Source organism: Bubalus kerabau, chromosome 22 (assembly GCF_029407905.1).
Source record: "Bubalus kerabau isolate K-KA32 ecotype Philippines breed swamp buffalo chromosome 22, PCC_UOA_SB_1v2, whole genome shotgun sequence".
Classification (NCBI taxonomy): Eukaryota; Metazoa; Chordata; class Mammalia; order Artiodactyla; family Bovidae; genus Bubalus; species Bubalus kerabau.
Window position 1 is genome coordinate 37,555,035 of NC_073645.1, and position 25,602 is coordinate 37,580,636.

General features: G+C 38.7%; 1 protein-coding gene across 3 annotated transcripts in view; it reads left to right on the plus strand.

Annotated features, from left to right (window-relative positions):
• The window catches only part of FHIP2A (FHF complex subunit HOOK interacting protein 2A), a 37,573-nt gene extending 20,188 nt beyond the window's left edge, over nucleotides 1-17,385 (plus strand). For all 3 annotated transcript variants that reach the window (XM_055561055.1, XM_055561056.1, XM_055561057.1), the window contains exons 6-17: nucleotides 528-821; nucleotides 999-1,195; nucleotides 2,385-2,499; nucleotides 3,113-3,189; nucleotides 3,495-3,687; nucleotides 3,861-4,030; nucleotides 4,428-4,571; nucleotides 5,753-5,843; nucleotides 8,128-8,271; nucleotides 13,190-13,330; nucleotides 13,910-14,013; nucleotides 14,114-17,385. In XM_055561055.1, coding sequence (XP_055417030.1) covers nucleotides 528-821; nucleotides 999-1,195; nucleotides 2,385-2,499; nucleotides 3,113-3,189; nucleotides 3,495-3,687; nucleotides 3,861-4,030; nucleotides 4,428-4,571; nucleotides 5,753-5,843; nucleotides 8,128-8,271; nucleotides 13,190-13,330; nucleotides 13,910-14,013; nucleotides 14,114-14,219 — 1,776 coding nt within the window. In that variant the 3' untranslated portion in view covers nucleotides 14,220-17,385. The remainder of the gene's footprint in view (nucleotides 1-527; nucleotides 822-998; nucleotides 1,196-2,384; nucleotides 2,500-3,112; nucleotides 3,190-3,494; nucleotides 3,688-3,860; nucleotides 4,031-4,427; nucleotides 4,572-5,752; nucleotides 5,844-8,127; nucleotides 8,272-13,189; nucleotides 13,331-13,909; nucleotides 14,014-14,113) is intronic.
• Nucleotides 17,386-25,602: the final 8,217 nt, after the last annotated feature.

The following is a 25,602-nucleotide window of genomic DNA, read 5'->3' on the forward strand; positions in this document are numbered from 1 at the left end:
ACAATATTTCAAGAAAATCTTCGTTTTTATCCTCACAAACACTAACAAGAATGTCCTCAGGGTATTGAGTTATATTTACAGATCAGAGGTATACGGAAAAGCCTTAAAAAAATCATCTTAGAAACTAATTTTAGAAGAATCAGCATTAGGGCTATTTATTTTAGTAGGCCAGTGATGAGAAAACAATTATCGGCAACTGAAACTTCCTGAATCTTATTTTTTCCTCACTAACATCAGTTGTTTTCAGTAGGAGTCAAATAATTATTACTAATATTGTTCATTGTTTACAGTCAGTATAAAACATTTTGTAGATCCTGTTGTGAAAACTATGATACACGCCTATGTAATTTTAAGACATCTAAAGCACAATTTGTTTAAGTCTGGGTATTTTCATTTGTCATAGCAGTTTTATCTGTTGTGACAGTGGCCAGATATTGAGTGTTAATTACAGAAAAACACATTAAAATATGATTTCTATTCTATAAGGTTTTTGACGTGAATCTTACAAAACATGTGTTCCTTTTCAGAACAAGTTTAAATCATTGGCTTCCCAAGGAGGCCCAAATGCAATTTCAGAAGATGTATTAAAAGGTCAAGATTCCTTGTCAACAGATACAGGCCAGTCCTGTCAGCCAGAGGAACCGTCGGCTGCTTCTGGAACGGAGCACACAGACTTAGAAGATGAGCCTTCTCATCAGACGGGTGCCCTGTCCACGAGCTTGGAAAACCTCAGCACCACTGCACTGCCAGAGGCCACAGTTGTTCGTCCAAACCAGGATTACAACCTAGTGAATTCTTTGTTAAATCTTACTAGAAGTCCTGTGAGTCATCTTCTTTTCTTTTTTTTCCCCCTAACATAATCACCATTAAATGCATAGGAAAAAAAAATACTGTTTTTATTTTGGCATAAAACGTTAATCTGTTTAAGGGGAATTTTTCCAAACAACCTGAGGTATGTCTGACTCAAGCACTGAGAGGGTGTGTGTTTTTCCCCTCAGGATGGCCGAATAGCCGTGAAAGCCTGCGAGGGCTTGATGCTCCTAGTGAGCCTGCCGGAGCCAGCGGCCGCCAAGTGCCTCACGCAGAGCACGTGCTTGTGCGAACTGCTCACCGACAGGCTCGCCTCCCTGTACAAGGCCCTGCCTCAGTCAGTGGACCCCTTAGATATTGAAACAGTGGAAGCAGTTAACTGGGGGTAAGAGCCGCTTTTTGTGTTTTCCTATGAACGTGGCCTCTTAAACATACACTTTTAAATCCATTTGCGTTTTGCAGTGATAGACCTCTTGAGGTTTGAAAAATATAACATTGCTAGTCATCATTAAACCAGATTGTTTTGAAGCTTGCTTTGAACTCTGTTATCAGGAACGAATTGGCGTGGTAACAATCTAGGTGTTACATTGTTAAGCTATTTCCCTTTGTCTCTTGTAGTGATCAGTTAATACCTTAAGATCAATAACTTTATCTGACTATATTTTTTTAAAAACCAAAAAACTTGTGTGGAACCTCACCTCCCACCTCTCTCACCTGTTTCCCCCAGCATTACAGCTACCCTCTTGATTCTCATATGAAAACAGGATTACTGCAGAACATTTATAAGTTATTAAAAGTGTGAAAGTAGTTCAGTCGTGTCCTGACTCTTTGTGACCCCATGGACTATACAGTCCATGGAATTCTCCAGGCCAGAATACTGGAGTGCATAGCCTATCCCTCCCCCAGTGGAGCTTCCCAACCCAGGAATTGAACCGGGGTCTCCTGCATTCCAGGCAATTGTTTACCAGCTGAGCCACAAGGGAAGCTCATTAAAAGTGTAAAGCAGCAAAAATAAAATTACTCGTAATCCCACCACTTGTAAGCAGCCTAACATTTTTGACATCAGAACCTGTTACTGTTTCCATGTGCATTTTTAACCCTTCTTTGGTTTATACTTGTTTTTTTTCCACCCTGTACTCTGGCAGCATCTGTAGGCCAGACCCACTTCTTAACTTCACTACTGAGTAGTATTTTAAGGCAGGAAGAGAAGCAGGCCAGTCGGTTCCTTTTGCCGTCCCTCCTTTACGCTCCTTTCCTTTCGTCCTAGAGGCTGAGAACTTCCAACTTCCCATTCCTGTTACTTGGTCAAATTTATGGTGGAAATATCAGGAGCTGTCTCAGTGGTTTTTCTGCTGTAGCTCCATTCTCCACTTAATGAGTAAAAATTATTCGCAACTTTTATCTAAAAAGTTTTATCTTTGGCTTTCATGTATAAAACCGTCTTCTGATTGTCATCCAGTCTCACCCGCCTGAATATATCATCCCGTGTGTTCATTCACGGGCCTTTATCTCCCCGTATGCATTGAATTGGATTAATGCTTTCGAATAACTCTGTGTTCTTCTTTGTCCTATAGCTTGGACTCATATAGTCATAAAGAAGATGCTTCAGCATTTCCTGGAAAAAGAGCCTTAATTTCATTTCTCTCCTGGTTTGATTATTGTGATCAACTCATAAAGGAAGCACAAAAGGTTTGAATACTTTTGTTGTTTATTGATAACTTAAAAGTGTAAATAACTACTGAGTGAATTTGAATACTCAATCTATATTCATAAATGTCTTAATTGTCTTAGGATAGATAGCACAGTTAGTGAAATAAATAAAATGAAATAACAAACCCTCCAAAAGTATATATGTGTTTGTGCATGTTTGTGTGTATGTGTATTACAGCGTACACATCTGGTATGTATATGTGTATGGCATACACATCATGTATGTATGTATGATTTATCTGGAATAAATCACAGTTAAGTTCTGCCCTTATGTTTCTTCAAGTATTATAGCGCAACCCTTTACAAGGTAACATCGGCTTCCCTGCATTTCTCCTCTTTGGGGAGATGTTAATATAATAAGCGGTTGGGATAATATTTTTATCCTGTTTGTCTTTATTCTTGGAAATTTAAATAACATGTAAAGGAACCAGTAGCTAACATCTCATCTAGGTTTATATGCCATCAAGAAGATAAGCAATAGGCAAGTTTGTTTTTCTACATTAAATTAGATGGAGAGTGCAAATTGATTTGTTGGTGTTATAAATTAATCTCTCTCATTAAAAAAAATATGATACTTAATACTATGTTCTAGACTGCTGCTGTTGCTCTTGCCAAAGCTGTTCATGAAAGATTTTTTATTGGTGTTATGGAACCTCAGCTAATGCAAACGTGAGTGGCCTCTTTGTTGTTGTTTAGTAGCTAGGTCATGTCTGACTCTTTGTGACCCCGTGGGCTGTAGCCTGCCAGGCTCCTCTGTCCATGGGATTTTCCAGGCAAGAATACTACAGTGGGTTGCTATTTCCTTCTCTGGGGGATCTTCCCAACCCAGGGGTCAAACCCATGTCTGCTGTACTGCAGGCAGATCCTTTACCTCTGAGCTACCAGGGATGCCCATGAGTGGCCTCTTTACTTTTTGAAAAAAAATCACCGTGTTCTTGATATTCTTGCCCCCTAATTACCTGTTTATTATGCAGTTCTGAGATGGGTATTCTGACATCAACTGCTCTGCTCCATCGCATTGTTCGGCAAGTAACCTCCGACATTTTGCTTCAAGAAATGGTGTTTTTCATCCTTGGAGAACAGAGGGAACCAGAAACTCTGGCAGAAATTAGCAGACATCCTTTAAGACATAGGTTAATTGAACACTGTGATCACATATCTGATGAGGTGAGCTATACAAGGATTTAGAATTGGACTTAGGTTCTTTGACGTACTGACTTTGATGTACTTGTCATGTTTTGAATACAGCCTTATTTTATGTGGCTTTCTATTTTGAAAATTGAAATCATGAAAAATAGTTTAAGTATTTTTCAGTTACCTTTTATCATTTTCGGTTTCAGATCAGCATAATGACATTAAGAATGTTCGAACATCTTTTACAAAAACCCAATGAGCACATTCTTTACAACTTGGTCCTAAGAAATCTTGAAGAAAGAAACTATACAGAATATAAACCTGTGTGCCCAGAAGATAAAGATGTAGTGGAGAATGGATTAATAGCAGGAGCAGTGTAAGTTTCTATCCAGCTCTGAATTTAACATTTCATATTAAGTCATAATTTTCTCCCCTCTTAATTTCTCTTCTCTTCCTTCTTCTCTTAAAGTATTTAAAAAAATACTTTAACAGTTTAAAAGTTTTTTTTTTAATAAAATTTAGATGTCCTGATACTATTGTCCCTTCAAATCACAAGCGGCAGTAGCTATTCACTAAACCTAACAAAGTCAATATAACCTTGAGTTTGATGTTAGTAAAAAAATGTTAATTTCTCTGTACAATATAAATACATTCATTATTCCTTAATTCCTTTATTAGCAAAATTATGTAAAGGTTTCTGAGAACATAGCAGAGAATCTTTTGGTTTAGAAAATATAATAAAATTTTTTTATGCATCATTAAATTAAACTTAGAGATCTGGAAGAAGATCCCTTATTTACTGACATTTCACCAGATAACACTTTGTCAAATCAAGAGTGGCTTAGTTCCTCACCTCCTGCTACTCCAGACCACCCCAAAACCGATGGGAAAACTGAAGTCCACAAAATTGTAAATAGGTGAGTTGCTGTATGTATTTGACTTACATCTCTTTCACTTGTTTTTACAACGTATAACAGCTCTGCTCTTTGATCATTATAGAGATGTCATGAACTCATCTTCCCTTTTTTAAAGATTATGTCATCTTTTTGAAATGCTGATGTAGCTAGTGAACAGCCTAGAGGCAACAATCGATACAAAAGAGGAAAAAAAAACCCTCTAGAGTGATAGTGATGAAAGTAATCTTCAGGGTACTCTTTCTTTCTTTTTTTTTTTTTTTTAAATGTAAATGATTTTAAGTAATTCCCAGTTGGAACAACATTGAGAATTTCCAGTTTGATGGATTGAATTTACTAGCCATGTACTCACATGTGCTAAGTGGAGGGCTATTTCTTCTCATTAGTTTGTGTTTTTATATATATTTTTAAACTAAATTAATTAGTTTATGTTTATTTATTTTTGGCTGTGCTGGGTCATTGTTGCCTTGCTCAGGCTCAGGCTTTCTCTAGTTGCGGAGAGCAGGGTCTCTTCTCTGCAGTGTGTAGGGGGCGGGTTCTCGTGTTGGAGCATGCGCTCTAGGTGTGCGAACTTCAGTAGTTGCGGCACATGGGCTCACTAGTTGCGGAGCAGGGACTTATTTACTCCGCGGCATGTGGAATCTTCAGGACCAGGGATCAAACCCCTGGCCCCTGCGTTGGCAGGTGGATTCTTACCCACTGCACCACCAGAGAAGTCCGTTATAAAGGGTTTTTTTTTTAAGTGCCTTTTCCCCAGTAATTTTCTTCTTTTTCTTCCTCTGCAATCCTATCAGTGACGTGCCAGGTGCTGCGAGGTGGCTTTAGAGAAAACTCCACACTAGTGCAAGATGCATAGTTAGGGTGCATGAGAATCTAAGGTTCTGTTACGTAAAAGCCAGTTTCCTGAGACTAACAATCATCAGGGCTCTCTGTCATTCCCTGTAATGTAGAAAAAGTCATCTTCTGCTTGATTTCTACTTTGGAATGAGTAATTTTTAAAGAAAACCTTTAAAATAATGACAGTATTTAATTAGTAAATTGTAGGACTGATTCAAGATAAATACTTTTCAAGTTTCCATCTGTATTTGGCTAAACAGAAGATACTGCTAGATATTTTAATACACATAGAGATATTGAATTGTGAGAGTATTTGTGTTACTGATGATGGCTGTTTTTCCTTTAAGTTTTCTCTGTCTGGTCCCAGATGAAGCAAAATCATCCTACCACGTGGAGGGCACTGGATATGACACCTACCTCCGAGATGCTCACAGGCAGGTAGGTGAAGTAATCTGACGCGAGATATAATAAGATGCACAGACACAGCCCTCTCACACGGGCCGCGGTTATTTCTCCAGAGGTTCCCCTTTCTTAACCACTTGAACTTTCTGTCAGTGACCTGACTGCCTTTCACTGAGTGTATGTCTCTGTCCCAAGATTTCTCTGTGCTTCCTCCCCACCCCCCACCCCTTTTCTTCCTTTTCTTTCTGTCCTTGAAGTTATTTCTCCCCTAGATCCTTCTCCCTGCTGATCTAAACCATGACTTTTAAATGATTCTAGCATTACTCCCAACCCACAGGCTGCTTCCTTCCCTCTTCCCCACTGTTCTCACTCATCTGTAATTCCCAAGGACTGCCTCTTCAGCCTCTGCTTGCCAGCTTTCCACCTCCCTGAAACCACTTTCTCAAACGTCTCCTCTTAGTTATTAAGTGGACTTCTCTCAATCATCTTTTCCCTCTGCAGCACTGTGTGTGTGTGTGTGTGTGTGTGTGTGTGTGTGCGCGCGTGCGCGCGCGCACATGCTCAGTCTCTTTAGCCCCGTGGACTGTAGCCCACCAAGCTCCTCTGTCCATGGGGTTTCCCAGGCAAGAATACTGGAGTGGGTAGCCATTTCCTTCTCCAGGGGATCTTCCCGACCCAGGGATTGAACCGGCATCTCCTGCACTGCAGGCGGATTCTTTACTGCTGAGTCACCAGGGAAGCCCCCTGTAGCATTTTACATTTTACCAAATTCCAAAGTTTTGAAATGCCTCACATCGGAAAAATATGCATTTAATTTTCATTTAAATCTTTTGGGTGGAAGTGTGCTTTTATTGATAATTAGCTTGCATGCCCTTACAGTTAATTCATGATGCTTTAAGCCTAAATTCAAGTCCCCATTACTATGTGAATAACTAGAGTACCAGGGTACCAAATACATTCATACAACAATAAAATAGAGACAATGAAAGCAGCCCAACCTCAGTAGTACCGATTGGATTTTTAAACTACTGTGATTCTCTCTGAAACATTTTATTTCCATATTCTGATAACAGTTAGAATTGTTTCAGGAATATTTGAAATGAAACAAAAAGAATAGAAAAAATTTAGACTTATTTTCTAGCTCAGAAATTCAAAAAATTTAATATAAAAATACTTTATTAAATATTGGGATGTGGTTTTATAAAGATAATTGTCAATTGAAAGAAATAGTTTAAAATTCACAAGATATTGAAGAAGTTGGGTTTTTAATCATTTTAAATATGTCTTTCTTTTAAAAGTTGAAGCTAGTGCTTTGTAGTAAGAATATATTGTAATCTAAACTAATTTGTAAACTACAGATGTCCAAGTAATTTTGCTTTATTTAATAAGGAGAATATGAAAAGGAAAAGAATATGGAAGAAAACTATGCTCCAGATTTTTTCTTTTAAATTCCAGTAGATTGCATGTCAGAGAAGACTTTTAAATTTTCTTTTTATTATAAGAGATATTCTTGTACTTACAAAAATCCATATTGTGGTGTTCCTTACTGATAAAATGGATAGTAAGGGCCAGTTTCCACTTACTTTTAACCCGTCATGGACCAATGCTTTTGTAAAATATAAAAATGAAATACCAGAAAAATGAAAAAACACTAAATACAAGCCCCAGTTATTTTATTAGATTGAACAGATGTAAAATTTCACTCAGTGAAATTGAAAAGTGTCTAAACCGGCTCTCCGTGTTTGTACTCGTCTCGTTGCGGTGGTAGTGAACAGTTTCAGACTGCGTGCAGCAGCCCTGTTTCTTCCCCTCGTAACAGTCACAGCGACGTGCCTGGGCGAGCACATGGCAGCAGAGTCAAGCTTGCCTCTCAGATGACATGCATCTGTTCACCTGTTATAGTCCATCTACGTTGTACATTACATGTGACATTTGAGAATAGATTGGGAAATGTGGCTAAGACTTACTTTGCTTTCTAAATACTCTACATCTGTGATGCGTATAAGGAAAGGGTTGAAGTCCTCCAAAGGGAAGAGCGTATGCTTATGCTTGCCCCAGCAGTGCGAGGGGCGCTTTGGTAAAGTTAGAATCTGCCTGCTTTCTCCCCAGCCTGTTGGTACTGGTGGCTGTAACCATACCTGTGCCTCTCTGCAGTCAGGGTGTCACCTATGCCATCTTCTCCCATCTCCCATGGTACCTGACACGGCAGACACTCAGCATTTGAGTGGACTGTTATGCTTATTTGGGGAAATTGTTTCTATTTAATCTCAATCTGTTTTTGCTCAGTTCTTCTTTAATGAGTCAAATGCTTTCTCCGCAGTTCCGGGACTACTGTGCTATCTGCTTAAGATGGGAGTGGCCTGGCTCTCCAAAAGCATTGGAAAGGTGCAATTTAGAAGCAGCTTTTTTTGAAGGTCATTTTCTGAAAGTCTTATTTGACAGGATGGGAAGAATTCTTGATCAGGTAATAAGTTTTAAAGTATTAATTTCGTATTATTTTGTTACCATTCACCGTGGGTTCTGTTTACATCTTAGTTTACATCTTCAGTAGTTTTATTGTTTTCTTTTTTCCACCAGATGACTTTTTCATAAAGCTTGATTGCCAACAATTGGTGGGTTTCTGATGCATTCATTATATTAAAACGTTGATCTGGCCTGAAGGTGTTACAGATTTGTGTGTTTACTTCTCATTGTAGGCCATTGTCTTATTAACAGTAGTCTTAACACCTTTTGGCAGTGACTAGAGTGCTTTCCTAGAAAGCCTTTTGGTTAGTACAGGTACAGATAGAGTGAAACTTGTTGAGTTGAAGAAGATCTTAAACGTCATTTCAAACCAAATCTTGAGTGCTCTGGTCTCGCTAAAATTACAGAACAGTATTAGGTGAACCTGCTTCTTCAGACAAAGAATTTGTGAATGATATTAATTTTCATAAGGGGAAGTGAAATATAAAAAGTCAATTTACTTATTTCAAGGGAAGTAAAAATCACTGGCAGCTGGTATGCTGCTGTGTCTCTTTCACCGACTGTCAGGAGAACTGAACTTGAGGTTAGAGAATCCCTCCCTCCCCTCTCTCCCTGACATATAGAGTAACAATAGAGCTTTGAAATGTTTTATATGTTGATATGGACACTTGAAGTGAAACTATGTGGCATTAAACTTGCCTCAGCATGAAAACTGAGTTAGCCAATTTAGAATTAATTTGAAATCCTATATTAAAGTGCTTGTTTTTTTTAGCATTTTAGTTAAATATTTATACGAGCCTAGGGAGTTACAAAAGAAATTTATTGTACAATCAGGCTGTCTTCAATAACCAGAAAGCCAAATAAAGAAATGATAATTAAGAAGTATTTCACTGGGTTGACTTCAGTCAGCCCTGTTTCTGATAATAATCAATAAAGACATAGAGTCAAGTCCTTTTTTTCTTTTAAAAACAATACTAAACACACTATATTTTTCAAAAATTAAGGCTGTGCCAACACAACAGTGTCATGAATACCTGATGTCATAACTTCTCAGTTATACACACAGAAATTAGCTACTTTATTATTAATTATCCATAATAATGTTTAATCCCAGCCTGGTTAGCCTGATACTATTAGGGGTATCTATGTACTATGAACATACAAGCAAACATCATCTTTAGCAAAAGCAGTTAGAAAAGAGAGAAAATGAAATTAAACCAAGCACGTTAGACCCACCAGAACTTACGATTATCTTTGCAATCTGATTATAATGTTCTTATCTGAAAAGGCTTGAGAAGTCAAGGTTTTTAAAGATGGAAGGCTTGAGGCTAGGCTCCACAGTTCACTCACTAAGTCACATCACCTGATTTCTTTTAACATCCTAACAACATGTACTGAATTTCTGCTGTTTCATTTTTTGCTGATTGATATTTAATACTTAACAACCAAAGTATTCGGGTCCAATCCCTGATTTGGGAAGATAACCTAGAGAAGGGAATGACAACCCAGTCCAGTATTCTTGCCTGAAAATCCCATGGACAGAGAAGCCTGGTAGGCTACAGCCCATGGGGTCACAGAGTCAGTCAGGACTGAAGGGACTTTCACTTTCACAGTAGGTATTATGCTGTATACCTCTTGGCACGTAACCCGCCCCTCCCCCCGCCCCACCCTCCCCCCACCCCTCCCCCACCCCGCCCGCCAGTGGGGAGGTTTACAATAACCCTCCCAGTGTATTGTGCCTTTGTGCTGGTTCTCTAGACTTAGTTTGAATCTGATTAAACAAAACACCCAGGAGATGACAACAATTAGTACCAAGTCAGTAATCTATAGAAATTTTGACCAAAAGCACTCAAAAGGAATCTAAATATTAAAAAGTAGTTTCTGAATTGAGTGGAAAGATCCCCTTGGAATCCCCATCACACTTGAGCATTTTTCCTGCCATCTGTAGAGCACTGACACAGAGGATACACGGGAGACAATATCCTGAAATGTTTGCAGTTCTTTTTCTTTCACCAGATAGCTCTTCACCGTGCAAGTACAGTTCAGACAGCGTCCCACTCATTCTTCCTGGAACCCTGAGTGATAGGCACGACAGCTCCCTGTGTTGTATAAATGACGAATCCTTAGTTTTAGTTAATGTGACTTAGTGAATGAACTGTGGAGCCTAGCCTCAAGCCTTCTGTCTTTAAAAACCTCGACTTCCCAAGCCTTTTCGAATAAGGACTTTATAATCAGATCGCAAAGATAATCATAAGTTCTGGTGGGTCTAATGTGCTTGGTTTAATTTCATTTTCTCTCTTTTCTAACTGCTTTTGCTAAAGATGATGTTTGCTTATATGTTCATAGTACATAGATACCCCTAATAGTAATCAGGCTAACCAGGCTGGGATTAAACATTATTATGGGTAATTAATAATAAAGTAGCTGATTTCTGTGTATAATTGAGAAGTTACGACATCAGGTATTCATGACACTTGTGTTGTCACACCCTTAATTTTTGAAAAATATAGTGTGTTTGGTATTGTTTTTAACTGTAGTGATTTTAAAAAGATAGTAAAATGCTAAGGTCCACAACAGAATGTAAAGAATACCAGGAGAAATGTGGGGAAACCCAAGTTCAAAGGGAAAAATTTTAATTTGGGCAACTCAAGTGAGCTGTTCCTCACATTTTCTCATTGTTAAAGTGAAGTTGGCATTACTTGATTTGCTTAAAAGGACTATGGGGGGATAAAAGTAATTTAAATTGCTCTTAAAAATATAAAATCTTGTTAAATGCAGGTGTTATAAGAAATTTCAGAGACTACCAAGTTGTTGAGATTTATCAATTCTTATCATTTTGGCCATCCACATATTTGGCCTTTAGTAAAAGAGTTGAGTTAGCAGGTGACATCTAAGTCAAAGTTCATTGTCCTAAAATTCACACCTTGTATTTAGGGTGAGCTCATTTAAAAATGGGCCAAGTCCATTTAACATGTCAGAAAAATCTAGTTAACTTTGATTTCAGGTGAACACTCTATAAAGTACAACATAATCAAAATAACAGATGCAAACAGTTACTATTAAGAATCCCCTAAAAAGCCGGCTTGTTTTCAAGTTATTACCAATATGAAGTAGAAACCATTTCAGAGTATGATGGAACAGTTTCTATCTAGCTGAATTTTATTTTCATTTTCACAACATTAAAATATAATCTGAGCCAGCCTTAAGTTTCTTAAACAACCAAAGATATAGCTTCTTGTTTAAAAAAGCTTAAAACCAAAGTAACACCATATAGAGAAAATTAAGTAGTAATATATCATTGTTAAAAGCTAAGTTTTGTCAGTTTATTTACTTAAAGCACCTATAAATGGCAGAATTTAGTGACCTAAAAATCTGAACTGCCTGAAATGAAGTCACATACAATACTGTACTTAAGTTGTATTTTAAATGATTTTGTCCACGTTTTTTACCAAATGTTTTCTTCTTAAAGATTTTTTAAAGTGTTTCCTTTGTGCCTAAAATGCAATCTAATGTGAATTCATTGTTTTGAATTGAATCTTGGAGAAGGCTATTCTGTCGCCAATATTATCAAGTAGGAGAAGATGCCCTTCAGTCTATCCTTCAATGGGTGTTGTATCTGCTTTCACTTATCTTGCGTAAAGCTAGATTTTAAATAAGAGTGACTTAGGGGAAGTTTTCTTTCAGAAAATCTGTGTTCATGACTGAAATTAGACTTTAGCACAGGACTTGAATTTTTATTCATATAACAGTATCTTTGATATCTTCTGGCACATGCTCAAGCATTGGTCATCCTTTGAATGCCAAATATTTACTTCTTAATTGGTATTCATTATGATCAAGGGCTTAAAAGCTACTCAGTGAATGAGGGTAAACCATTCTGATTAACCATTTCTGGTTAATATTATCTTGGTCCTGATTCACTTTTCCCTTCCTCCTGCTGCAGCATCTGTTTCTCATTCATCCAGTCACTGAGGTTCTTTCCAGCCTTCTCACTGAAGTCAGTTTTGTTTTAGCCACTCCGTTGCCCCTGACTGCTTAGAAGAAGAAAACTGAAAGGGAGGAGAGATTTCTGTTGAAAGTTCTAGGCACAATAATAGCAACTCTTTTTGCATATCATGCATCCTGCTTTGATTTTGACACATACTCTGTAAAGCACCTCCAAGCTGCTTTCTATGAGGAATAAACAGATTAAGTATAAAAAACTAATAAAATTGTAATACTGTAATACAAAACGTGTATGAGGAACTTTACACAGATATATAGTCATTGTTTTGGAAGAGTTAATGCTGTTGCCCAGTAAAGGTGGTGATCCTTTCTGTAATCGTGATTTTTTTATCTTCTAATTCACTTTTAAGGCTTATGGTAGTTATTTCTACCCCTCAAGTACTTTTACTCTGTTGACAAGGTTCTGTGATATATATGACTTTATTGTATGTATGCTTTTGATAATTGGCAGCAGTTGAATAATTTAAAACAAGGATTGTCATTTCTAAAATTAGATTACTTAAAAGATTTTAATACCTTCCCTTTTGTCTTTTGTCTAATATTTAACGTGTCTTCTATTGTTTGTAGTATATGTCTTTTTGGGTTTTGATAACCTCTTGAACTATCTTACTAACTTAAAAAGCCTGCAAAAAGCAGAGACATTCTGTCAGTGTTACATATTTATTTTTCCTATATGTTTATGTGCATGCTTTTCTGCTTTTAAGGTTTCAGGACTGTGATGTATGCATTTTGAGACGGTAAGAGCTAGAGCTAATTTAGTTACAGATACTGTCATTGTAGAAGAGCATATAGAGAAGGATTAAGATGGTAGATTGTCCTTTCTTGAAAAGACAAACTGAAATGGTAAATTCAGTGCTCAGGTATATACATAGAGATAATGTCAAATATCTTTTTCCTTTCTCCCTCTCTTGTAGCCATATGATGTCAACTTACAAGTAACATCGGTGTTATCTAGACTTTCTCTCTTCCCTCATCCACACATACATGAGTACCTCTTGGACCCTTATGTGAACCTTGCGTCTGGCTGTAGATCTCTATTCTCTGTAATCGTCAGGGTGAGTTTTCAGTTTTGTTATATTCTCCAGGATTGATCAGCCTGACCAATTAACATCTTAATAACATTGTTTGTAATTAGTGTTATGTAATGAAAAATATCTAAAGAGCCAACTCATTAGAAAAGACTCTGATGCTGGGAAAGATTGAAGGCAGGAGGAGAAGGGGACGACAGAGGATGAGATGGGTGGATGGCATCACCGACTCAATGGACATGAGTTTGACCAAGTTCCGGGAGATGGTGAAGGACAGGGAAGCTTGGTGTGCTGCAGTCTATGGGGTCGCAAAGAGTCGGACACGACTGAGCCACTAAACAGCAATGATGAAAAATATCATGTATTTTCTGTTTAGAATTATCTTACTGCAGACTGTGGAGAAAAAAGGAAGATTCATTCTCTTAAATAATACGTGTAACTCTTGTATTTTAAGGGATAGCTGTGGGTCCTTTGTCCAAGATTGTTACGTGAATAGTGAAAAGTGACAGTCTTCATTTAGTAATAGGAAATGGAATTTTTTTTTTATCCTGAAAATCCCCCATGGAGTTGTTCAGGAACTGAGCCCCTTTCGTCCCTGTGACGCAGGTTGTTGGAGACCTCATGGTTCGAATCCAGCGTATTCAAGACTTTACTCCCAAGCTTCTACTAGTCAGAAAGCGATTACTTGGTCTGGAGCCTGAAGGACCTGTGTAAGTCAGTGTTTCTCACGTTGTTTGTCTAAAGCTTTTGCCTTCATTTGATGATCTGTTAATATCCTGAATTGATTAATTGCCTGCTTTCCCTTCCTAGGATTGACCACATCACCTTGTTGGAGGGTGTGATTGTGCTGGAAGAGTTCTGTAAGGAGCTGGCAGCCATTGCCTTTGTGAAATACCACGCAGCCTCCACACCCTAAACAGCATCTTTCAAGTAACCAAGGGAACAGAACTATCATGTACATTTCATCAAAAAAGCCTCAGTTCCACCCAGCCACGTGACAATAAAAAGCCTTTTTAAATGAAGCATTGCTGTAAACTGGACAGAACCATTCAGAACCCACTGAGTGGACGCTCTCAGTACAGTGTTGTGTGATGTTGTTTTCACTGGCTTTATCATAATGGTTCTGTATATAAAGTTGCACGTCCTTGAATCCAGGATACAATCAAAGGAACTTCAGGAAATAAGCATTTCTAATGCCTGTGTGAAAAGCTGCAAAATTTCTGATGTCATGACTTTGATGATATTTCTGTTAATCCAATATCCTTTTAGGTAGCAAGGCCTTTTGACATTCTTTGGGACTCAAGTGCTTACATTCTTTTGGATTAACAAGTAGCAAAAAATAAAAAACCAAAACCCTAATTTTATAACTTTTTAAGGTCAGAATTCTTATCAAACAAAATATTTAAAAGAACTGCAAATGAGAAAAAAAAATACAATTTAGAAACTATCAAATGAATTAATAATAGAAGATAAAAATGTGTAGAACACCATTAACTTTCTTCAGCTTTTCTAAGAATAACAGTTTAATATGGTAAATTCTTGATTAATATATATATATATTTTTAAAGAAACGTTCTTTTACTCTTTTGTGCACATAGCCAGGTTAGTGATTGATTTTCATGTATGGGTCCCAGTTAATTTAAACTTTGTCATTTTTGCAACAACATTGAATTTGTGCTCACCATTGGTATTGTTTACTAAAATAGTATTTTTTAAGCTGATTAACATGTATTGGGTTGAGACCCTTTTCTTTTTTTCTATCTCTGCGTCCCTCTCTGAAACTTGCTTTATAATTTGATTTTCATATTGAAACGCATTGTAGTATAGGTGGCAGCAATCAAAATGCCAATGGCCTCCTGAATGTTTACAGTTTTTTTTCTCAGTCTTTTGTTTTAAGTCATTCTAAAGAGATTTAAAAGCAAACCAACCAATCTGTCCTGTTTACATATGAAAGAACTTGGGTAAAGTGGTATCTGTGTGGGCACGGGTGCAGGAAGGAGTGGTGTGCTCAGCACGCGTGTCCTTGGCTTACACAGTGGGGTTTGCTGATCCACTTTCTATGCTTCCTTTTAAGTGACGCTTATCACTCAAATATGCTTTTGAGCTTTCTTGGGTTTTTGTTTTGTTTTTTTGGTTGATGTGTTAAGCAGCAGCACTTTGCTCCTTGCCTTCCCATGTACTGGCGTTTGTGGGAGCAGCAGTCTAGCGAGCCTTCCAGCCTGAAAGGGACCGAACTGCCCCTTGAGAACTTGTTTAGCGTATGTGCATCTCTACATCCTACAGCGTGTGCGTAGAAGCATATTTTACACCTACTGCTAATTTTGTTGTTTGTTTTCCGATTTATTTTGTAGTTAGTTTTTGCTATTTATTAAGAACAAAATGTCAAAAAAATTATGACTATTCTTGGCTTACTTACCACTGTTAAAAATGACAAAAAAGCTAAATTTCTAAATTCAATGCAAATCTTTTTTAGCTCACTCTAGGAGATTTATTAAGCGAAACAATGAAGAAATAAGCGGGAGATAGTTACTTTGTGCACGTTTTTCTTTAAATGATTTTTAACTGTGGGAAGGCATATTATTCTTTTTGCTGTATTTATTGATGTAAGGAACACTGCAACATCTTTATTTTAGATGTAATTGTAGTCTACTTTGATGTAGGTGTATTTAAAATAGAACATTAAGAGGTATTAGATATTTCTTAATGTTTTCATAGAGTTCAATAAGTGTAATGGCAATGTTACCTCGAAAGCCAAATACTATTTTATCCTTGATTTCACAATGGGACCTTTTGGCTAATCCATGAAACCAAGCTCAGAAAAGCTTTAACTCCTATTTGTGTGTGTGTGTGTGTGTATGCTGCTTCTTAAAAGATAATTATTTTCCTAAATTATTATAATGACTTTGATTTGTAATCAGCTAATGCTTAAGGTATAGTTTGCTTATCTTTTAAGTTGGTTTCTGTCCTTCTTTTCTTTTTCTTATTTAGTTCAGACCTAGAGCCAGCACAAGTTCTCAGAGTGAGTCTGTTTTGTCAGTGAAACATTTTGCTACGTGACTAGCCATATTGATACTTTCGGAAGTTGACTGTTTCTGTTCCTTAGCACGTGCAGAACAGTGACTGCCGCACACTGTGTTGGGTGGACAGTACCACCCTAGGGGTCGCTTGCCATAACAAGTTCCAAACTGAACTTTAGTCTTGCTTCACATTGGTGTATGGGTATAACTTTCTTTTTTAAACTTTCTCTCTTAACAGTATAGTCTTTGGCTTTTTTCTTTCTTTTTTTTTTTTTAGTAATGAGCCACATTCTTGACTCGATAGAACTCAAGATTTGTCCTTAGCCGGCCAATTATCATTGTAGTACTCACATTCTAACTCTGTAATGTTCTCATAATGTATCTGTCTGTGCAATATATAAGCTGTGAGTGAATTCATAGCTTTTTGGTTTAATTGTACATTATTGTATGTGTATATCTGTATATATATGTGTGTATATATCTATGAGGACCAAAATCCTTAGCTTGCTTACACTGTTGCTAGTGTAAAGATTATTACACTTAATTTTACGGGGCACAAATTATGGAATTACTTCATAATTCATGGTAACATATTTCCATAAATTATTGCATTAATATACATTTACCATTTAATTATGAAGTTTATAAGTATTGACAGAAGTTACAGTGAATTGCTAAACCCACAATTTATATGGTAATTATATTTTGGATTGTACAATTAATCAAAATATGCATGTCATCGTGACACTTGATGTGTTAAAACATGGTAGGTAATCATATTTCTGGGCCCTGTAAAATAGTGTGACTATAATATCTGTTTTGCCTCCTGCCTTGTTTACATTAAACAAAGGATATTTGGTAAATTTTTCTATTGAACATTGTATAGGTTACTGACAGTGTTATGATGGCCTGGAATTCTAGGTCGGTCATCTCTGAAGAAACTCTTCAGATGGTGATTGTGTACCTACTATCTCTTCAATGGAGGTTGTAATCAAATTTTTGTGCTAACAATGCATGCAGGACTAAGAGGGATAATTAAAAATAAATAATGTAATTTAAACAAAATATTGTCTTATATTTTTGTAGAAGTCTAATTGGAAACATGTCATTCACTGATAAATATAAAACAATAATTCATAATATACAAAAGGATACGACATGTAACAGTCAGTGGTTCACTATAGCATTGATTGCAGAGAGAGAACAAAAAGGAATGTATCAGAATATTTGTGGAGGGAGAATGTATAGCTTTAAAAATATCCCCCTGGGTGAGCTTTATATTTTCCACCCCACCTCCTTCATAATCATTTCCCTTAAGAAAGGATTGTTTATGCAATCTAAGAAATGTAATTCATTGTAAGCATTATTTCTTAACAGATTTATAACATAAAAACCCTTCTCTTTAACTGACATTTAAAACAATTTGACTCTAAGCTTACTCCATTCACTTAAGTATTTGCCAAGTCCCTTAATTGGAAACTGAAAGAAACATGTAATACATGGCCCAATGAGAAAAAAATGTAGTTATTAATCCCACCTACCCATGGTTCTTTTCAGCCAGTGTTTCTCAAAATAGTTTTATAAGGAAATAAGGCAACAGGTTTAAGGATGCGGGAGAGGTAAGGTTCAGGCAGTGAAGAATCGAAGTCATCTCCTTATTATGAGCTGCTTCAAAAGCCACCTGCATTTTAGGAATGCATCAGCAGATTCCCAGTCCAAAATCCTGGTTCTGAATTTTGCAGTGTTCCATCTAGAATGCTAGTTATCTCAAGGGAATTTAAAGAAATAAAATTCTTAGGGTTGAAATTTTTGTTAGAGTAAAATCTTTCCAGTAAAAGCTGTTATCTCTTCATCTAAAAAAAAAAAAAAAAAAAAAAAAGGCAAAAACACTGCATGACAGTTCGATGCTGAAGTTTCCATGGAAGAAATAGAATAGGTTTTGGTTGGTCTAAAGCCAATTAGGAAAGTTGTTGCCTGTACACCTCGCCTCATAGGAGACTGCTTTTTAAATTCACTGGAACTAGACCCCACTACCCACCTTAGAGAGATCAAGCCTGTTTCATATACTCTTCCAATTTGACTGTTGTGTGCATTAGGAGTTTTTATTTGTGTTATCATAGCATTTCTAAAAATGTATCAGAACTAGGATACCTACATGTAATTTCAAACCAAAATGATAATTTGGTTTATTCAACAAATACTGGGAGCTTCCTATGAACCAAGTTTTGAGATGGTAGGAAAACAAATAGGAAGAAGCTTTTCTGCCCTCAAAAAGTCACAGTCCTGGTTCAGTGTTTTTACAAAAATAAAGTACGCACCGGAACACTGATAGAAGAACAGCACCCGAGCATTGTGAGAGCTCGTGGTGTTGCAGATCAGCAAAAGGGAAAACCCCAGCCTCCAGTGTTGACTGAATGACATTCATACTTGTAAGTACACATAGGCCAGATATTCTGAGAAGTTATAATGATAAAGTCCACTCAGCAATTAACAGTCAGCTCTTGGGTATCCTGTTAGATTTACCATGGCTGTTTCCTTCCACCTTCTTCATTCTGAGACTGGTATAAGGCACCAGCCCAAGTGATTGTTCCTTGTGCTTTAGTCACTAATTGTGTCCAACTCTTTCGATCCCATGGACTGTAGCGCACCCGGCTCCTCCATCCATGGGATTTTCCAGGCAAGAATACTGGAATGGGTTGCCATTTCCTTCTCCAGGGGATCCTCTGGACCCAGGAATTGAACCAGGATCTCCTGCATTGCAGGCGGATTTTTTAACCAACCGAGTTATGAGGAAAGCCCCAATTGTACTGGGTGGGGGGGCATATTTTCTCAATTGTTGAATAGTAGCAGTTCTGATTTGACTTATCTCTTTATAGAACTATTATTTATATATAGAGAAGGGCAAAAGTCAACTGAAATACTAAAACCAAAAGATAATCTGAACATTAGGAGTGAGATTTGGTTGAATAAATTTGTAGAACGAAACCTTTCTCCTGGCTTGAATTCAGTGCTCCCTTGGCCACATATCTTTATTTTCTGCTGGGCTGGGACACAGGTCAAAGCATATCCAATTAAGAGAGAACTAAATGGGCTGATGTAAACAGAACAGGTGAATTCAGAAACCTCGTGCTGGATATGTGTGGAGATAGAATCTGTAAACCTGTACTAGGTTCTCATAACTCCATCTGTTCCTGAAATGGAAGGCCAGGGTCAGTCTAGCAGGCAGCTGGACAGGTAAGGGATCATATCTGCCAGAACAAGAAGAGGAGACCTGACTTGTATCTCCCTTCCCATTCTCAGTCTTCTTAAGGTGTGTGTGTATACTCAGTCATGTCTGACTCTTTGCGACCCCATGAACTGTAGCCTGCTAAGCTCCTCTATCCAAGGGATTTTCCAGGCAAAAATACGGGAGTGGGTTGCCATTTTGTTCTCCAGGGGATCTTCCCAGACCAGGGATCAAACTCGTGTCTCTTGCATCTCCTGCATTGGCAGGTGGATTCTTTACCATTGAGCCACCAGGCAAACCCAATATTCAGGTTAGAGGATCTAAATAAACCAAGAATACATCATGGGTCTAACAGATGAATCTTTTTCAAAGCACATTTTTCGATTGAGAACTATAACAAGAATTGCAAACTTGAAGAGCTATCTGCAGCCCAGGAAAAAAGAAAAAGGAAAAAGAGCAAGTGACACACACAGCCTGTGAGATTAGAGGAGACAAAGCAAAACCATCTTTAAGTCTGTTACTGCCTCAGGCCTGTAATTTATGAGAATCATAAAATCAATTTCATCATAATGCAGAAAGATGAGGGGGCATGCACATTCGCTATAGTCTGGATAATGTTATATTTCAAAGCCCTGAAATGAGATTCATTTATGTAATAACATGAGAAATGTATGCTTCATTCCACTCACAAATAGAATAGCATGTAGGGTTTTAATTGATTAGACTTCCCAAGAGACCCGTGTACAGGAGATTTCTAGAGGGAAACAAACTAGTCATTCCTCAAATATTATTCTTCTGTGTTTAAAATACACTTTCCTTCTTAAATCTCTTTATCCTGTTGCTCTTATCAACAGTGTAGCAAGTCGCAGAGCATTTCATTGTTCTGTGATCTTTGTTGGCTACTTCAATTATTAAAGTGTCCTGCAATCATCGTATCAATTCCATTTTAGAGATGATTAGCAAATAGAACATCTTCGTCTTGAGTCGAATTGGTGTTGGGTTCCAACGGAAATGGAAGTTGAGAAGAAAACGTCTCCTTTTAGGATATAAACATTACCCCAGTAGTCCATGTACCTTGGACTCCTTGACAATAAACAGGTTCTGTTTACAAAGACCTGAATTTTCCTTAAAAAGATCCAATGTGATGGAGTTTCAAGGAAGCTTTTCCCTTAAAATACTGTCGGCAAGAGCACACGACTCATTGGAATTTGGGTTCCAAACCACATCCCCAAAATAAAAAAAGCTGTAAATGTGAATGTGCATAGCAATTTCTGGGTGTTTTTCTTTGGAATTTGACATTGAAGTAAAATTCGCACCATTCTTAGTGGTGGGAGTCTTTTTATGCACAGCCTTTAATATAATTGATATTCATTGAGTTCTGAGTATTTCAAAGAAAAAGCTGATATATATCTTGCCAAGTAGTGTTTTGCTCATTTATTATCGTTTTTATTTCAGTAGGAAGAAAAAGACCAGGGAAGTGTAATTAGTTTGACATAGATAATTCTGGGCTGAGCATTTCAATATCAACACTGTTTTAAGGCCATTATGAAAAGTTATTCATCCTCATGATACAGTGTGCCATTTCTATACTTTCTGATACAAGACTATTGTATTCTGGCCCTTCCTCCAGGGAGCTGTGTGACCAGTCACTCAACTGTGCCATAAGGCCTTAAAACTGAAATCCTCACTATCAGCCTTTTTTGGATGAGAAAGACATTCAGTTCAGTTCAGTCAGTCAGTTATGTCCGACTCTCTGCAACCTCATGGACTGCATCACGCCAGGCATTGAACAGATATAAATGCTGAGTTTTCTGCTGTTTCTGAGGTTATTTTTAGAAAGATCTTGCAAATTTATCATACCCTGCATTACATTTTTAAAAAAAATCTGCGAACTCTTCAGAAATCCCCACATCACCATGGAAGCTGAGCTGATCCCTGTCTCTTACAATGATTTATTTTTTAAAAGAATAAGGTATTTTACAGAAGTAGTTAAGCTGCCTTCAGCATTTCGGTTCATCAAGACCACTGACATCAAAAGTCTATACCTCTTATATCAAAGGAAGGGCTCTGCTCTCCTGATGTGACTTTCCAAAATGATCCTGATTACAGTGGAAAGAATCTTCTAGCTAAATCATAACCGAGCTCTGTGTTTATAAATATGAGGATCTGAGGTCTAAAATGGACTGTGCCGTGTCGCAGGATTATAGTAACATCAGTGGTGATGCTCAGCCAGTATTTACTGATACCCTATCTAGCTTTCCCTGGAGAAGGAAATGGCAACCCACTCTAGTACTCTTGCCTAGAAAATCCCATGGACGGAGAAGCCTGGCAGGCTACAGTCCATGGGGTAGCAAAGAGTCAGACATGACTGAGCGACTTCACTTTTGCTTCACTTTTATCTGGTTTTGGCAAAGGGAGGGGAGTCCAGGAAAGTGTGTGTCTTTGAGAGATTTGCTTTTTAAAGAAGAGGGGATGAGGCGAGTTCTGTGCAGATGACGAAGACTTGCTCCTTCATCTTCAAATCCACTCTTCCCTATTCTTTAGGGTCCTAAGCTGGGATTCCACAAATTATATTTTTCCTTTACTAGCTGGCTTTCTACTAGGTTTTGTCAATCAAGGGTTCAAGAAGGAGACGGGGAAACCCGAGGGGAGAAGGAACTTCTTTGAGTTTACTTACTGATCCAGACATACCTGTTCAGAATTGGGTTCTCAGCAGTTGGTTTTGGCCTCTGTATTATGTCGGTCCTAGAGGAGGGCATGGCAACTTACTCCAGAATTGTTGCCTGGAGAGTCCCATGGACATAGGAGCCCGGGGGACTACAGTCCATGGGGTCGCGAAGTTGGACAGACTGAAGAGACTTAGTATGCATGCATTACTTAAGCTCTCCCAGAAACAGTTTCTTCAGGCTTCCCAGAGGCAGCAACAGCAGCGTAGTAATGCCCTCTCTCAGAGGCCTGAGCCCCGGCTTCCCAGGGCCCAACCTGGGTTATTACTTCTGGAGCACCACAGAGAATCACCCTTCTTCCTCACTCAGCCCTCCAACATTAGTGTAATGAATTCCCATATTAAATCCCCTCTGCTGACATCTCTATGGTATAATTTTTATTAGGGCTTCCCTGGTGGTTCAGAGAGTAAAGAATCCGCCTGCAATGCAGGAGACCCCAGTTCAACCTCTGAGTCGGGAAGATCCCTTGGAGAAAGGAATGGCTATCCATTCCAGTATTATTGCCTGGAGAATTCCATGGTTTCTATTGTCCTGATAGGACCCATCTCGATGGCAGTATCTTCCTGTCTGAGCCTCAGCCTCAAGAGGACAGCCCCACAGACATTTCTGATGATGCGGATGTTCTCCTCATGTTTCTTCATACCTTAGTGAGAACATGGCCATCTGGACCCCATCTGGAGATATTGTTGCGTACTCATGGCCCACATAAATCTACATTCCTGTCTCCCTAAGCTTTTGCATGCCTTTTCTACATTACACTAGGAAATTCTGGCATCTCAACTCTCTGGATATTGGCCATTATTGAGCCACCAGTAAGTCCAAGGATACTAGAGTGGGTTGCCATTCCCTTCTCCAGGGGATCTTCCTAACCCAGGGATTGAACCAGGGTCTTCTGCATTGAAGGCAGATTCTATACCATCTGAGCTACCAGAGAAGCCCCACCAATGAGAACACACATCATTAAATCTATCAAGAACACTGCTACAGCCATGTCCAGATGGGTGAGCTGACATTAAATCTAGACTCCCATAAATACATCCATACACTTGGCCTGATTTAATGACACATTTTTATCTTCCCTTGACTCTGTTCCCACAATAAATTTACTCCTGACCTCTTTCCACACTGCTGTCTTTGGAAGTGAGTTGCAATGCACAGTCTACGTTAAGAACTGGGGAGTTACATGCTATCTTGTTGAAGGTTGAGTGTCTACATAAATTATTTGCAGCTCTTCAAGGAAAATCTATGTCCCCTCCCCCATTTATTTATTTATTCAATCCTGCATATTGATAATACTCATGAATATTTATTATCTACTTCAGGCTATAAGCCAGTGCTGCTTGCTTGACTTGTCTGCTCAAATTGCCCCAGTTGCCCCACTGACACCACCATCAATGTACGGGTTTCTTTTGGTTGGTTTTTTAACATCTCCTTACTTTTTGGCATTGCAAGATGCTCCAGGCTCATCTTCTGTGTTTTCTGCCCTAATCCTAGAATCAGCAGTTTCTTCAAGCAGCACCAGGGCCATTAAAAAAAGAGAGAGAATTCTGCAGCAGTTCATTGACTTGACATGAAGCTTTGGGTCCAAATAGCCTAAGAAAGGCTATTGGACTAAACGTGTGTTATTTATAAAGCACTTCTGACCAGAGCATTCTTGAAACAGACCAGAGGACACTGATATACCATCTGATTCAGAATGGATGACAGAGTGAGAAGAACAGTAAGACTTATAGACAAGAGGGTCCGTGTTAACAGAAGGGAAACCTCCACAGTCACCAACACTGTTAGCTCGAACGTTGCCCCACAGAAGTATTCAATTTTAGACTTTCCTGTTATTTCCAAAGGAATCATATACGGACAGGATTGAAAGAAGTTTTTCAAAACACAGCTTTACACTGTGTCCATGAATTATATTACTTTATGCAAATCTTATAATTAGCTAGTAACTCATTATATATTTGCTATTAGAAATATTAACTTGCTAATGATAAGAACTGACAATCCACTAGAACTTTTAAAGCCTGATTTTGGCTTTTCTTCATTCTAAAGAAGGCTGAGCACTGAAGAACTGATGCTTTTGAACTGTGGTGCTGGAGAAGACTCTTGAGAGTCCCTTGGACTGCGAGGAGATCAAACACTCATTGGAAGGACTGATGATGAAGCTCCAATACTTTGGTCACCTGATGCGAAGAGCCAACTCAGTAGAGAAGACACTGATGCTGGGGAAGACTGAGGGCAGGAGGAGAAGCGGGCAACAGAGGATGAGATGGTTGCATGGCATCACCGACTCGATGGACTTGAGTTTGAGCAAGCTCCAGGAGATGGTGAAGGACCAGGGAAGCCTGGCATGCTGCAGTCACAAAGAGTCGTACACAACTTAGAGACTGAACAACAACGACATTCTAAAAACACCTGGAAGACTCAAAGGGTGGAGGGAACCTAGACCTCTCTGGGCCACAGAGGCTCTTGGGTAGATACATTTTCCTCTGACAGAACTGGTTTGCTTAAATCTGTACAGATGAGAACGCAATTATTCTAACCAACCCACATGGGTTGCGTATACTTCTGTGCGCTCTGGAAAGGGCAGCATTTGTGTATCTTAACCTGTATCTTGAAAGCTTTCCCGTCTCTGAAGCTGGCTTGCATTAAACATGAGACGCTGATAAGTGCTGTTGCCACAAGGAATTGCAGGCACCTCTTCCCAGCCCTGGGTGATCTCACCTCAGCGGGAAGGCGCCGGGGAGGAGGGCTCAGGCCAGCGAGGATGTGCGCGCTGTGGGAAGAAAGCTGGTGTGGGTTTTGATTACAGAGGGATGTTTTTCTTTACTCTAGCGATGGACTGTTCCCCTTGATATCCTGTGAGGAGTGTGTGACATGCTGGGAGGACACCCCGAGGATTTCTGAGGGAAGATAAAAACCTTCCTTTAATGTGGAAAAGAAACAGGAAGAAAGGAGAAGAGAGGAACATGAGAAGATCCAGAAGGAAGAAAGAAGCTCAAGGAGAAAGGGCTGCAGGAGGGCGAGGGCACAGGGGAGACCCCCAGCCCCACCTTACAGCTGATCAGCGCTTGGCTCCTCACATCCACCGCCCTCCTGACTTCCTCAGTCCTCTGGTCTGGCTGGTCTCTGGGTCCTGCCTCCTCTTCCTCTTTCTACCTTTTCTTCCTCCATCCCTGCATCCCTACCTCACTCCAAGCTTCCCTTCACCACCTGGCATAGATTTGGCACCATTCAAGTTCTGGGACCACAGCTGTCCTCAAGGAGAGCAGAAGGTCCCCACGGAGCTCGCAGGTCTGGCATATTTCTGTGCGACCGCATGGGCTGTAGCCT